Source organism: Caretta caretta, chromosome 7, assembly GCF_965140235.1.
Source record: "Caretta caretta isolate rCarCar2 chromosome 7, rCarCar1.hap1, whole genome shotgun sequence".
Taxonomy (NCBI): domain Eukaryota; kingdom Metazoa; phylum Chordata; order Testudines; family Cheloniidae; genus Caretta; species Caretta caretta.
Window position 1 is genome coordinate 19,826,621 of NC_134212.1, and position 13,138 is coordinate 19,839,758.

General features: G+C 43.5%; 1 protein-coding gene and 1 long non-coding RNA gene across 5 annotated transcripts in view; one reads left to right on the forward strand and one right to left on the reverse strand.

Moving 5' to 3' along the window:
* The window catches only part of LOC125640295 (uncharacterized), a 95,068-nt gene that overhangs the window by 38,660 nt on the left and 43,270 nt on the right, over positions 1 to 13,138 (forward strand). The window lies entirely within an intron of this gene.
* FGD5 (FYVE, RhoGEF and PH domain containing 5) overlaps positions 1 to 13,138 on the reverse strand; it is a 156,186-nt gene that overhangs the window by 29,122 nt on the left and 113,926 nt on the right. For all 4 annotated transcript variants that reach the window (XM_048858707.2, XM_048858710.2, XM_048858706.2 and 1 more), the window contains 4 exons: positions 13,013 to 13,063; positions 10,827 to 10,885; positions 2,542 to 2,613; positions 882 to 950 (listed from right to left, as the gene is read on the reverse strand). In XM_048858707.2, coding sequence (XP_048714664.1) covers positions 882 to 950; positions 2,542 to 2,613; positions 10,827 to 10,885; positions 13,013 to 13,063 — 251 coding nt within the window. The remainder of the gene's footprint in view (positions 1 to 881; positions 951 to 2,541; positions 2,614 to 10,826; positions 10,886 to 13,012; positions 13,064 to 13,138) is intronic.

Consider the following 13,138-nt stretch of genomic DNA (forward strand, 5'->3'; position numbering starts at 1 on the left):
AGCTCAGGGGCAGATTTTCAAGTTCTCAGTTCCCCCAATTAGAGTCTGGTTTTCAGCACCCAGCCTGTCACAGGGTGATTGGCCCTTTAAGGGGAGACTGGTCCAGCTCCATCTATGACACCCTTAGCTCACCTTCCTCGGTGGAGAAAATGAACAGTCATGGGGCAGACAGATCATGTTGCTAAGTCCAGCCTTCTGGTATGGAGATAAGACAGAAACTTGTGGAGAGAAGGGAGACTCTAAGTAGGAAGGCCTGAGAGTCACTGCTTGGTAGAGAGCAGAGAGAGTCTCAGAGGAGCCCAGGAGGGCCTGAGGGGTGAGAGCAAAGACCAAAGCATAGGTTGAAGAGTGTCTGAAGTTCCCCAGAGCGAAGACAGATGGACCCTCAGGCAGGAAAGGCTGTGCCCAGCTTGGGATTGGGGGTGGAAGACTCATGTGTGTGTGTTTTCGACTCGGATACCCTGAAAGGGGTGAATTTTTTTCTTTAATGAAACAGCTGGAAGGCCAAGTCACTGGAGCAACCAAACTAGGCTGGAAGGTTGGGATATTCAAGCTGAGGAGAAACTGAGTTAATTGTTAGTCCAAAGTCAGAGAGGAAATGCTGCCCTGCAACACAGCCATTTCCATTGTGCTGAGCTGTTCTGAAATTCTGTTGCCAGTTGTAGGTGCTGAGCCCTTCTGAAAATTACATCCTAGAAGTCAACATCTCTCACTCATTCACACATGCCAATACGTTATATCACCAGTACTATTTAAATTATCAGGCAGCCCCAATGTGCACAAGCTCAGCTGTAGTTCAGGGTCATATCCAGTCTCCTTAGTAGTCATGGAAACCCATGATACGATATGAGAAAGGCAACAAACCAATGAAATATCCTTACCAAGAACAAATGCCGGGGATGCCTGTTTTTCCCGGACACTTTCATCAGTGTTCCCTCTTTCAGAAACTCCTGAGGGAGGAAACATTATCAGTATCATTATTGTGAACACCGAACACCCCTCAAAGTGAAAGGAGGGCATTAAATGCTTTTGCCTTTACGGGAGGAGATTCTAACACTCCTGTCTCTGCTAGCCCGATCCTCCTCATGACAATGAGGTCTATTCATTATTCAGATCAGTCCTATCTGTCCTGGGTCAGCCAAGTGTCAGTGTTGCTCCTTTTTACCATTTACTTTCAAACCAATACTATACATTTGTCAGGGACAGGGCAGTTTCTTGCTTACTTCGCTTCCCCACTATCAGCTGTGTTTATACAGAAAAGACTCTGTCAAGGGTAGTGGAGCCAACATTTAACGGACTCCGAGAAAAGGACATTCATCTTTTAAATATTCCCTATAATGAGAATGAACCAACAAACACCAGCTGAACATGGGCTGTAAGAGTATTAGAATCACAGCATATATGCACATATGTGTGTGTGTATAAAAAACAATCTCTCTCCCCATATAATTATTATTTATACAGTACCACAGATACATAGGCTCCTTTTCACACCAGCCAAGACAATGGACTAGATTCTGATCTCAGTAACCCGAGAGTAGATCCAGAGTCACTCCGTTGAAGTAAATGGAATTAGTATAGATTTACACTGCTGTAAATGAGATCAGGATCTGACCTAGTGTTCCCTTCCAGAATAGTTTACAATTGAAGGGCCCAATCTAGCAATTCTCATGAGTTAGGGATGGTAAAATCAGGCCCCAAGTTAAAACATTCCCTAGCGTGGTAGAGGAAAAGGTAGATGAGGGCTGCAATGGTGAGATTCTGCAGTTCCTTAGATTAGTGGTATGCACGTTTTGAGAGTTACCTAAAGTTTTTGTTTTAAGATGTTGTTATACTGAAGGGAAGTTTCATGTTTTGTAGGGCTCAAGAAAGGAAGATTAAGCAGAGGGATGCGGGGAGGGGAGCTGAACTGTGAGGGCTTGAAAGTGAGGACAAGCAGCTTGAATCCAGTGTGGAAGACAAGGCAAAGCTAGTGAAGAGATACTTAGGTACAGTGTGTGTGTGTGTGTGTGTGTGTCTGTATGTGATACTTCTATTTCTGTATCATTTATAAATTATATATTACATGAAAAATACCTCTGGGGAATTAGAAGAATAACAATAATGAAAACACACCATTTTCCCTCACTCCAGGCTCTTCACCCAGCCAAATACAACTGCAAAGCTCTGAGGCCAACGGTCTGTACTTGCCAGCACTTGAGAACTTTAAACATGGACATTATGGGGAAAACGATAGTGACTCTAATAAAATACACTGTATTGGTGAGCTTTGGGGACAGCTACATTGGGAAACTGATTGCTACTTTGCTTAGAAAATAGGGGCTGCTCCTGTCGCTCCTAACAAGAGACACTTGGCATGTCTGTCTGAGTGCTGGCAGAGTGAAGGCCTTTTACATAAAACAGGGCTTCAACTCTTATCGGAACGGCCCAGTAAACAACACCTGTAGACATGAGGTCTGAAAGCTTGCCATCCATACAGACAGAAATAAAGCTGGTGGAAAACAATGTCCTTATCACAGGAGGTCTGACTGCAGCACTCACCCTTCCTGGCTGGAGGAGGTTGCTTTGCCCCCTGACACTGTGCTCAATGTGTACCAGCTTCTGCAAGTTTTCCTGAGGGAGAAAAAGAGAGTTTAGGAGGTGGGATGGTGATTGTTCTTTAGATAAGCAGACGTACCCTCCCTTCACTCCCCACCAAGAGATAACATTGACATTAAGCAGTTTGGAGTCAAAGCAGAGACACCCAGACAGGGTAGGGCCAAATGGGATTTTAGGACCAGATTGACCTACTGGGGCCTAACAGTTTTGTGGGGCTTTATTGAGCTGCTTCCCCACCTGTGGTTGGGTTACCATACATCTGTCTGCCCATGACACTCCCACTTGCCACTTCCTGTCCCAACACAGTGCCCATTACTGATCATAGAATCATAGAAGATTAGGGCTGGAAGAGACCTCAGGAGGTCATCTAGTCCAACTCCCTGCTCAAAGCAGGATCAACACCAACTAAATCATCCCAGCCAGGACTTTGTGAACCCAGGCCTTAAAAACCTCTAAGGATGAAGATTCCACCACTTCCTTAGGTAACCCATTCCAGTGCTTCACCACCCTCCTAGTGAAATAGTTTTTCCTAATATCCAACCTAGACCTCCCCCACTGCAACTTGAGACCATTGCTTCTTGTTCTGTTATCTGCCACCACTGAGAACAGCCTAGCTCAGTCGTTCCACTGGCCTAGCTCCATCCTCTTTGGACCCCCCCTTTAGGTAGCTGAAGGCTGCTATCAAATCCCCTCTCACTCTTCTGCAGACAAAATAAGCCAGTTCCCTCAGCCTCTACTCATAAGTCATGTGCCCCAGCCCCCTAATAATTTTTGTTGCCCTCCGCTGGACTGTCTCCAATTTGTCCACCTCCTTTCTGTACTGGGGGGCCCAAAATTGGACGCAATACTTCAGATGTGGCCTCACCAGTGCAGAATAGAGGGGAATAATCACTTCCCTTGATCTGCTGGCAACGCTCCTACTAATGGAGCCCAAAATGCCATTAGCCTTCTTGGCAGCAAGGGCACACTGCTGACTCATACCCAGCTTCTCGTCCACTGTAATGCCCAGGTCCTTTTCTGCAGAACTGCCGCTTAGCCAGTCAGTCCCCAGCCTGCAGCGGTGCATGGGATTCTTCCATCCTAAGTGCAGGACTCTGCACTTGTCCTTGTTGAACCTCATCCGATTTCTTTTGGCCCAATCCTCCAATTTGTCTAGGTCACTCTGGACCCTATCCCTACCCTCCAGCATATCTACCTCTCCCCACAGCTTAGTGTCAGCCGTGAACTTGCTGAGGGTGCAATCCATCCCATCACCCAGATCATTACTGAAGATGTTGAACAAAACCGTCCCCAGGATCGACCCCTGGGGCACTCCACTTGATACCAGCTGTCGACGAGACATCAAGCCATTGATCACCGCCCACTGAGCCCGACGATCCAGCCAGCTTTCTATCCACCTTATAGTCCATAAATACATGGATACATTATGCTCTGTAGTGACATTCTTCCTCCACAACCGAGGAAGCCAGGAGCTGGAGGCAAAGTATGCTGCTCCCCTCTCCCGTAAATACACCCCCTAAGGGCCCACTCACTGCTGTCTCCTTTTACCAAATAGCTGCTCTTGCTGAGGTGACAAGGGTAATTGAAAGCACGTCTTTATACTTTAGAACCATTGCTAGGATTATATGGGGTTTTTGCATTCAGGATTAATAGGTTTGTACCAGGGGTCTGAAAGGTTAACTAGAGAGCACAGTCCTTCCTTTCAAAAGCCTTGCAAAGATCAGGGAGCTCATTACCAAAGTCTGATACTGTTCCCTGCTTACCTGGCCTGAGCAGCGCAGGCACAATAAACGAGCGGGGGCAAGTTGTATCCACTTAGCACTCGGCATGTAAAATGAATCTAAGCAAACCGATGCTCCCATTAAAGGAATGGTATCAATCAGAAGGCACTTATTTGTGCTGGGGGAAGGGAAGAGGGTTTAATTATTGTCATGCTTTGAAAACTTTGGTAAAGAGTCTCTATCAGCATCTCAGGTCTCCTCTCTGTTAAGGGTGACACTCCACCCTCCCCAGCCCCTTTTTACTTGGCAGATGGTACTGTTGAAATCCTGGATACCAAGGGATCTGGATGACAAGTTCAGACGATTTAGTTAGGATTTCTTCTGATCACTATTGCAGTAGGAGACCAAAAGCAGCTGCCCAGCTACAGCAATGGGACCTCACTGGGGTACATTCAGGGCTAAAAATTAGGACTGTGCTGCCCAAACTAACTGCTTTTGGGCTAAATTTTCAGCTATATATCTGTGCAAGCCACAGAGTCCGGCATCCGCCTTGGGACCATCCTGATGCAGGTCACTGCAAAGACGAGAAAATGCTCCATTGTCTAACAGCTTTTCTGTCTTGACTGCAGTTTTCTGCTCTGGTAGACAATGGGCTGCTCCCCCCACCCTTCATTGATCTACATCAGGATATTCCCTAAATATCAGAGTCAATGAGATTGCATGGGTATAACTGAGATCTCTTATATGTCCCCCTAGTGATGATTCCAGTGCATTTTATATTCTTTTAGGATCATTGACAAAGAGAGGAGTTGGGTAAAGTAGGTATGTCTATGATCTTGTCGATACAGATTCAGAAGGCACTATTCATTATGCATCCTGCAGTCTTGTCTTTCAGGACCTTCAGAGTGTCCTGAAAATATTTCAGGCCAGTGTGATGTCTTCATGTCTCAATGCTGAGACAGGACATGATGTGCTGCAGCTCACGATGGCTTGTTTTTGTCCTGCCCAATGCAATGGGTTTACCTTCCTGTTAAAAGTTACAGTCCTAAATTGAGACTAAAAACTAAACTGAAAAGCTTTGTTTTTCCAAAAGACCGTGTAACAGCCCAGATCAGCAACACACTCAAGACTGTGAGTAGTATTCCAAGGATTTTATTTGCACACAAGCCTGCAAAGTGTCAGGATATCATTCTATTTTCATGAACAAGCATTCCTAATTTCAAGCAAAACAAATCAAGCTGTTAATATTTTAAAATTCAAAATCTTATTTCAACCAAACAGCCATAAATGATAATTACTTTTAGTGCTTATTCTGTCAAAAATCAAACCAGTGACCCAGAAGTGAAAGACTTCATAGTCTATTACCAATACTCTGACCCATCCCATTCAACCTACATTAAACAATGCTAATAACTCTCCCTATTCCAATTCACATTTACAAGCTAGGACCCAGGAGTCAAAAAACAGCACCACCCAATTAATACTGCAGATGTAGGAAATTCATATCTGGCTAGCTTAACCATGAACTACAGCTTCCATAAGGCAATGAAGTTATCATCATTTTGTCTATGTGGACAAATTTCCTTAGGAATTTACCAGTAGTTGACAACAACTATGATGTATAACTCTTAGTGCCTCAGGACCTGTAATAGACTGTAGAGGTTTAACGGGTAATACATCCCTTTCTTAGCTCAAAGTCCTGAATGCCTCTTACTTAGAACAATAGGTGCCTCTAATATTGTGTGACAGTGGTCTACTTTGAGCTTCTATTCGTGCATGTGTAAAATGCAAATATTTTCCTACCTCACATGAGTGCTGTGGGGCTAATTAATATTTGTAAAGTGTTTTGAACTCCTGGGATAAAAGTTGCTAGGGGAAAAGGTGCTAGAGTATTGTTACCATTAAAGAAAAAGCTAATAAATTAATGCTTGGTGTGCCATAGAAAACACTGTCTGTAATTCAATGGTCCTGTTAGATTTGGAAGTGTAGTATAATGTGTTAGTACCAACAGGACTCTCCCTCCTATCCCAAGTCTAAATTATAGTCTAGGAATTCATCCAGGTACACATCAAGTTTTATTAATATTGTATTCGGAATGACTCTGTTGAGTCTGTTCTGTAGTTAGAGTCAGCTGTTAATTGCTTTGCATTGATAATCTATGAATAAGAGAAGAAGGAGCTGCGGATTTGTGTTTGCTTGTATATGAGTGGGTTATGATAGCGGGAATACAGCTTCCAAGACCAACAATTTGACTCTCAAGAAACTTGCCCCTCAAAAAAACCAAGTGCATTTACAGAAGTTGGGGAAGGAGGAAATTGTGTTTAATCTCTTCCATGTCACTGGTTTAATAATATGATATTATTATTGTGATAATAATATGATAAAAATAAAGTGCAAAAGTCAATATAGAAGTTTAGAGGAAATGGTTCTGAAATAAACTCCTAATCAGCAAAAATTATACAGTCCACCACTTCTATAATGCCCAAAGAATCTCCAAATGCTGTGCAAACTATGGCCCAGATTCTCTGATGTGTCCTCCAGGGGAGGAAATGTGGGAGGGGAGGCATTAGGGAGCCAGTTGTATAGGAACTGAATCTGTGCTTCCAAGTATGGAAGAGTTCATCTTTCTGGTGCTATTTTTAAGATGAAGGTTTAGCTTCTGCAGAATTTGAATATGTCATGGGAGGTCACATACATACACTAATTGGGCCAGATGTGTGACACTGTTGTACTAAGGGATAACAGAGATTTGTTCCCAGATAGATGGCAAAGAAAAAGGAATAAACTTTAAAACAAAGAAGTGGAAATGGATTTACACCAAAAATCACATATCCAAACATCCCTGAACTTTGGGATGTTCAGAATGAGATCAGAATTTTGCAAATGGCCTCTATCTGTGGTGCACGTTATCAGGGCAAACCAAAACCCTAGGTCCTAAAACTACCGATCCAATTCTCGTGGCTGGAGTCCATCTCTGCATGAACAGAGAAACCTGCTCAGGTCATATGGCAAAAAATGTTGGGATCAGTCCTGATCCTCTGGAACTCTACGGAGGTTTTAATATTGGCTTCAAGGGGAGCTGGATTAGAGTTTCAGTCTCTTCCCCTAGCACTGCTCACAGTAGTTCTGCTAAAGCAGTTTTCTCCCCTTCAGAAACATAGGAACAGTTTTACCTGCTGCCTATCTCTCTGCTGTACAAACATTAAAAGTTGCGGCGGAGGATTGGTCTCGATCCGTGAGGAGAGTGTCACTGAAATCTGCGCTGTTAAACAGCTCGTGAAAATGCTGGCGTGTTTATGGCCTTGGCGCGCATATCAGAGACATGACTTTTAAACCTGAGCATCAGAGCTTGCCAGATGTGAGCAAAAGTTGACATTCTTGGCTCCAAGGACTCATCTGCTGCAAACAGCTGCTTGCACTTTTCGTCTGAACAAAACATGAAGGTTTCATTTTTAAAAGATGAAAGACAATGTGGATTTACATGCTGAACACTTGGGGTTCCACTTCTTACCAAAGGCTCTCATTCCTCATGCTGGCAGGGCACCTAGAGAATCCCTAGGACAGCAGGTGATAAGTATGTTGCTGTGGCAGCCCCAAAGGGGTAGATTTCGTGCCCCATAGCTTCTGCCTAAATCCATCCATTTTGTCACCTTTAAAATCACGGGCTTTTAAAATCATGTCTGAAAATAAAACCTTTCTCAAAAGCACTTGTTTGATACTTTAATTCACATCATTCTCCTCTTCCTTTCCATATTGATGCCAGGATGTTTGTCTATTTTGCTCATCTTTTGCATTGTGCATTTTATGAAGTATGAATGATTGTCATCATCATAATTATTATTATTTAGCTTACTGAAGAGACGGGCAAGAGGTGATTAGATGGCAGTATATAATTACCTACACAGGGAAAAGGTGTCTGGTACTAATGGGTTCTTTGTCTAGCAGACAAAGGCATAACAAGATCCCAAGGCTGGAAATTTAAAGTCAGCGAAGTTCAAACGGGACATAAAATGTGAATTTTTACAGGGAGGGTAAATATGCTTTGGAACAGCTTCCCCAGGGATATGATTAGGGCCCTACCAAATTCACGGTCCATTTTGGTGAATTTCAAGGCCACAGAATTTTAAAAATCATAAATTTCATGATTTCAGCTATTGAAATCTGGAATTTCACAGTGTTGTAATTGTAGGGATCCTGACCCATAAAGGAGTTATGGGGGGAGTCACAAGGTTATTGTAGGGGGGGTTGCAGTACTGCTACCTTTACTTCTGAGCTGCTGCTGGTGGTGGCGCTGCCTTCAGAGCTGGGCAGTTAGAGATGGTGGCTGCTGGCCGGGAGCCCGGCTCTGAAGGCAGAGCCACTGCCTGCAGCAGCACAGAAGTAAGGAGGGCAGGGTACGGTATTGCCACTCTTACTTCTATGCTGTTGCCTGCAGAGCTGGACCCTCAGTCAGCAGCTGCTGCTCTCCAGCCACCCGGCTTTGAAGGCAGCAGCGCAGAAGTAAGGGTGGCATGGTCTGGTATTGCTACCTTTACTTCTGTACTGCTGCTGGCGGGGCGCTGCCTTCAGAACTGGGCACTTGGCCAACAGCTGCCACTCTCTGGCCGCCCAGCTCTGAAGGCAACACAGAAATAAGGGTGGCAATGCCGCAACCCCTCTGTAACTCCCTTTTGGGTCAGGACCCCCAATTTGAGAAACGCTGGTCTCCCCCGTGAAATATGTATAGTACAGGGTAAAAGCACACAGAAGACCAGATATCACAGGAGGAGACCAAATATCACGGTCTGTGATGAGTTTTTCATGGCCGTGAATTTGGGAAGACCCTAGATATGATCTATTCCCTGTCCCTTGAAGTCTTTAAATTCAGCTTAGAGGCCTCCTAAAATAAATGCTTCATTTCAGCCACAAGGTATACAGAAGGTCACTGACCTTAACATCTACATATTATTTATAATAAAATAATAATAATAATTGAATGGTTAGTGTAGAGGCCAGAGTGCCTTGGTAAGAGGAGGAGCATGTGCTTCACAAATAGTATTATTAATATTTTATGTTGGTTTGTGAAGGTATTTCTAAGGCAGTGTTTCAAGGCACTGTACAAACCTGTGGTGCTCTTAATTGTCTCTTTGGGTTCAATTTTGTCTCTTGTGCTTTAGCTAAAGTCAATGGAATTGAGAACATGCATCCAAGGACAGCATTGAGCCCCCGATCAAATTATATAAGATAAAACTGGCTGGTATAATGCAGTATAGAGAACCACAGTGGCCCTGATCATGTTGCCGCTCCAATGTAAATGAGGAAGAACCCCACTGGAACCAATGGGAAAGTACTAGTTACCAATAACTCAAGTGGAACTTGTTCCATTGATATAAAACCAATATATGTAAGATCAGGATCAAGCCCAGTACCTCCTGTATTCTGAACTTGATATTGCTTCTTACTAATGTAAATAGCAAAACTCCTATTGACTTACATGGAAACAGGATTTTGCTCTCTGTGAGCAAATGGCTAGAAGAACAGTTATCTGCAGACTATATTTGCTAACATCATGGGGCTCTAATCTCCAGCCACAGGGTGCTAGTAACACACACTGACCTCAATGGGAGCTGCTGAGTGCTCTGCACTTTTGAAGATCAGATAATTTATTTAAGATATCTAAATCTGTATTTAAACACCTAATCTAATAGGATCCTATATTTGAAATTTTTTTCCAACTGTACTGGATTGTGATCTACATGAGAGTAAATCAGGAGTAACTCCTCTGAAGTCAATGGAATTATACATTAGTAAAAACCTATAACCCACATAAGGGTATGTCTACACAGTAAAAGCTGTACACAGGGTAGCCTGCTCAAACTAGCATGAATCCAGCTAGCGCAAGCAACAATAGCAGTAAAGACAGCATAACATGGGTTTCAGATCTGGCAAGCAAGCCGAATATATACCCAGGGTCCATGCCAGGCTTCTACGACCTGCACTGAAGCCCACACTGTGGTATCGTCACGGCTGTTGTTACCCACGCTGCCTGGTTCAAGCTAGCGCTGGTAGGTTAGCCCATGCACAGCTTCTGCTGTGTAGACATACCCTTAGTGAGTTCAGAATCAGGGTTGTTAACATCAGTGGGAGCAAGATCGGACCTATGATGTCTTCAACTAAGATTACGTACCTGTATACATCCCAGATTGGAAGCAGAGTCCATGAAATTTACAGTGTCCCACTCACTCATTCCTCAGTGTGCAATATTAACACACCCACAGCCAAAGAGAAAACAAAGACTTTGGGCTGAATTGTGCACTGACTTACATCTTGCAAAATATACTGAAGTCAGTGGATTTACTCCAGTATAAACAAGAGCAGAATTTAACCCATGGAGCCTAGATCTGGAGCACACCGTGGAGTACTTACCCTCGGCTAAAGGATCTGGTTTTCTGGGATAGTACAGTGGGGTGACTCACTCCTCAGCAAACTCACAGAGAAGACAGTACCAATCATCAAATCACAACTCACCCCTTGCTGCATGCTGTCGTTGGCTCGGTCCGTAATTTCAGAGACAATGAGTAAGGCAGCTGAGGGGTGAAGCAACACAGAAAGGCACAAAGCACATGAGAGGTTAGAAAAAGCAACCTATATCCCACCTTGTTATAAATACATCTTTTAAAGAAATACATTGGCTAAGCTGCATTGGCACCTTCAGGGGCAAGCTGCCCTTAATAATTAGGATCCCAAACAGTCCTACTTGCTTTCCACATCGGGTCCCCTCTTTCCTTCCCTTTGTCTCCCTCTTGCTATAATACCATGAGCCAAGCTTGCCCCAGACAAGAAAGCTCATGGGACCATCTTTAAGTGCTTTTGAATTTCACCAAATCATCTTGTGACATATCTTCCAGTAGCAGTTTTTTGTAAGCATGACAGTTTACCTTTAGCTTATGGCTAGTGCTTTAAATGGTGGGCCAAGTTCTGCTCTCAGTTATATATAAGGTCAATCAGGAGTAACCCAATTCATTTCAATTTAGTTACTCCAGGTTCACACTGGATGGGCCGAGAACAGTATTTGCTTGATTAATATAACATTAGCCTTGATCCCCCTGTGACCTCATACTACTCCCATTGACTTCAATGGGAGTAGCCCATGAAGATTATTCCAAGGCAACTAGAAGACCATATCCTGATAGGTGCTGAGCACCTCATTTGTTCTTTATTTTGAACAAGCTGATTTTGATACGTTGTCTCTCAAGTGTACGTGTGCTGGTCAGAGCTCAAGGAACAAGTATAGACCAAGCCTTCTTGCTGATTCCAGACCTCTGCAGCATCAGCACCAGTGCAAAACAATGGTGAGCTGCAAGTTCATTCTGGGTAATGGCATGCAAATAAACACATCAGGCCATCCCACTTCGCTTCAGAAATATCATACCCAGCATGGGTATGCCAAGACTGGACTATGATTTAGCTGGTGGCTGAGCTCTGGGAATGAACCAAAAAGTCTGAGCTATGCTTATGTTCTCTCAGTTCTCTTTCTGTAGGCTCTGCATGCTGGAGCTATAGGAATGCCCCAAATCTTAACCTCCAGATCCTTACTGCTTCTGCTTGTGAAGTAGCAAGGGACTGTCAGAGACTTTGCTCTGCTTTCTGTTCTAGAGCTGGATATGAACCAATCCTTCATCAACCTTGAATTTTGGGCAGGTGGAGGTGGTTTCCAGAATCCCTAAATACAGATCTGGATTAAAATTCTCTGGCTAGCCCAATGTGCTGAGCCCAAACAATTCAGAACTTTGAGTTTTTGAAATATGGGATTGGATCCCAGTTCTGTGGCTCATGCTTGCCTTTATTTATTCACAAGCTGAGGAGGCAAGGTAGGAGGCAGACAACAGCAATCTGACCTCCCTCTCACTTGCCCTGCACATGACCTCAAACCTGCTTTGAAAGGTTGCCTCCTCCTTCTTCCTCACAGTATTAGAAGGTGGGTCAACTTTCCTTGTTAATGTGACCATAGGCCTCTGACAATGACCAGAAACGACCGGACCGGCCGCTGAATTGGAATTTGAATTTCCATTTCTGTGAGAAGACCCTGCCTCAGGCCATTCCACATGAAATATGGAAACAGGACAGAATGCAGCTTTATATTGTGCCTTTCAAACTCATTGTGCCTGAGTCTGATCTTACTTACACCATTTATACACTGCTATAAACTCCATTCACTCCAGTGGAGTTACTCCTGATTTACACTTGTGTAAGAGAACAGTCAGGCCCATGCAACGTGAGATCACACTGTACGAATGAACACGGCATCACTCTGGCCAATATTTTTTCCTATTAGAAAAATCAGACCTCTTCATTTTTTATCCAGAAGTTTCAGATTTTCTTAGCAGATTTTTTCATAATATAGTTTGGTCATTCTGAATGTATGACTGGTCAGACACAGCCTGCTCTGATACCATTGGGAGTTGACGGTCATGCCATAAGTTGTTGTATTAATAATAATTAATATACATGGCCCTGTACAAACACAAAAAGGTATGGTCTCTGCTCAAAGAGTTTATACTGGAGAGGCAATCTCCCCTAAATTAGCAGTGAGACCTCAGATCAGACCTATGCCATTGCAGTCTGGGCTTCATTCACATATTCCTGGGACAGATCTCATTGCTAGTTATTTATAATACTAAATAAAAGTTTCTCTTCTAGCCATTTGAAATTACCTTGTGTGTCTTCATACTCTGCAGAGTCAGGACAAAGGTTATTCAAGTAATCTGTAGGAAACAATCAGATATAGAACACCCAGTAAATTCCCAGATAATTAAAGAGTTTGGTTTGACTAGCTGAAA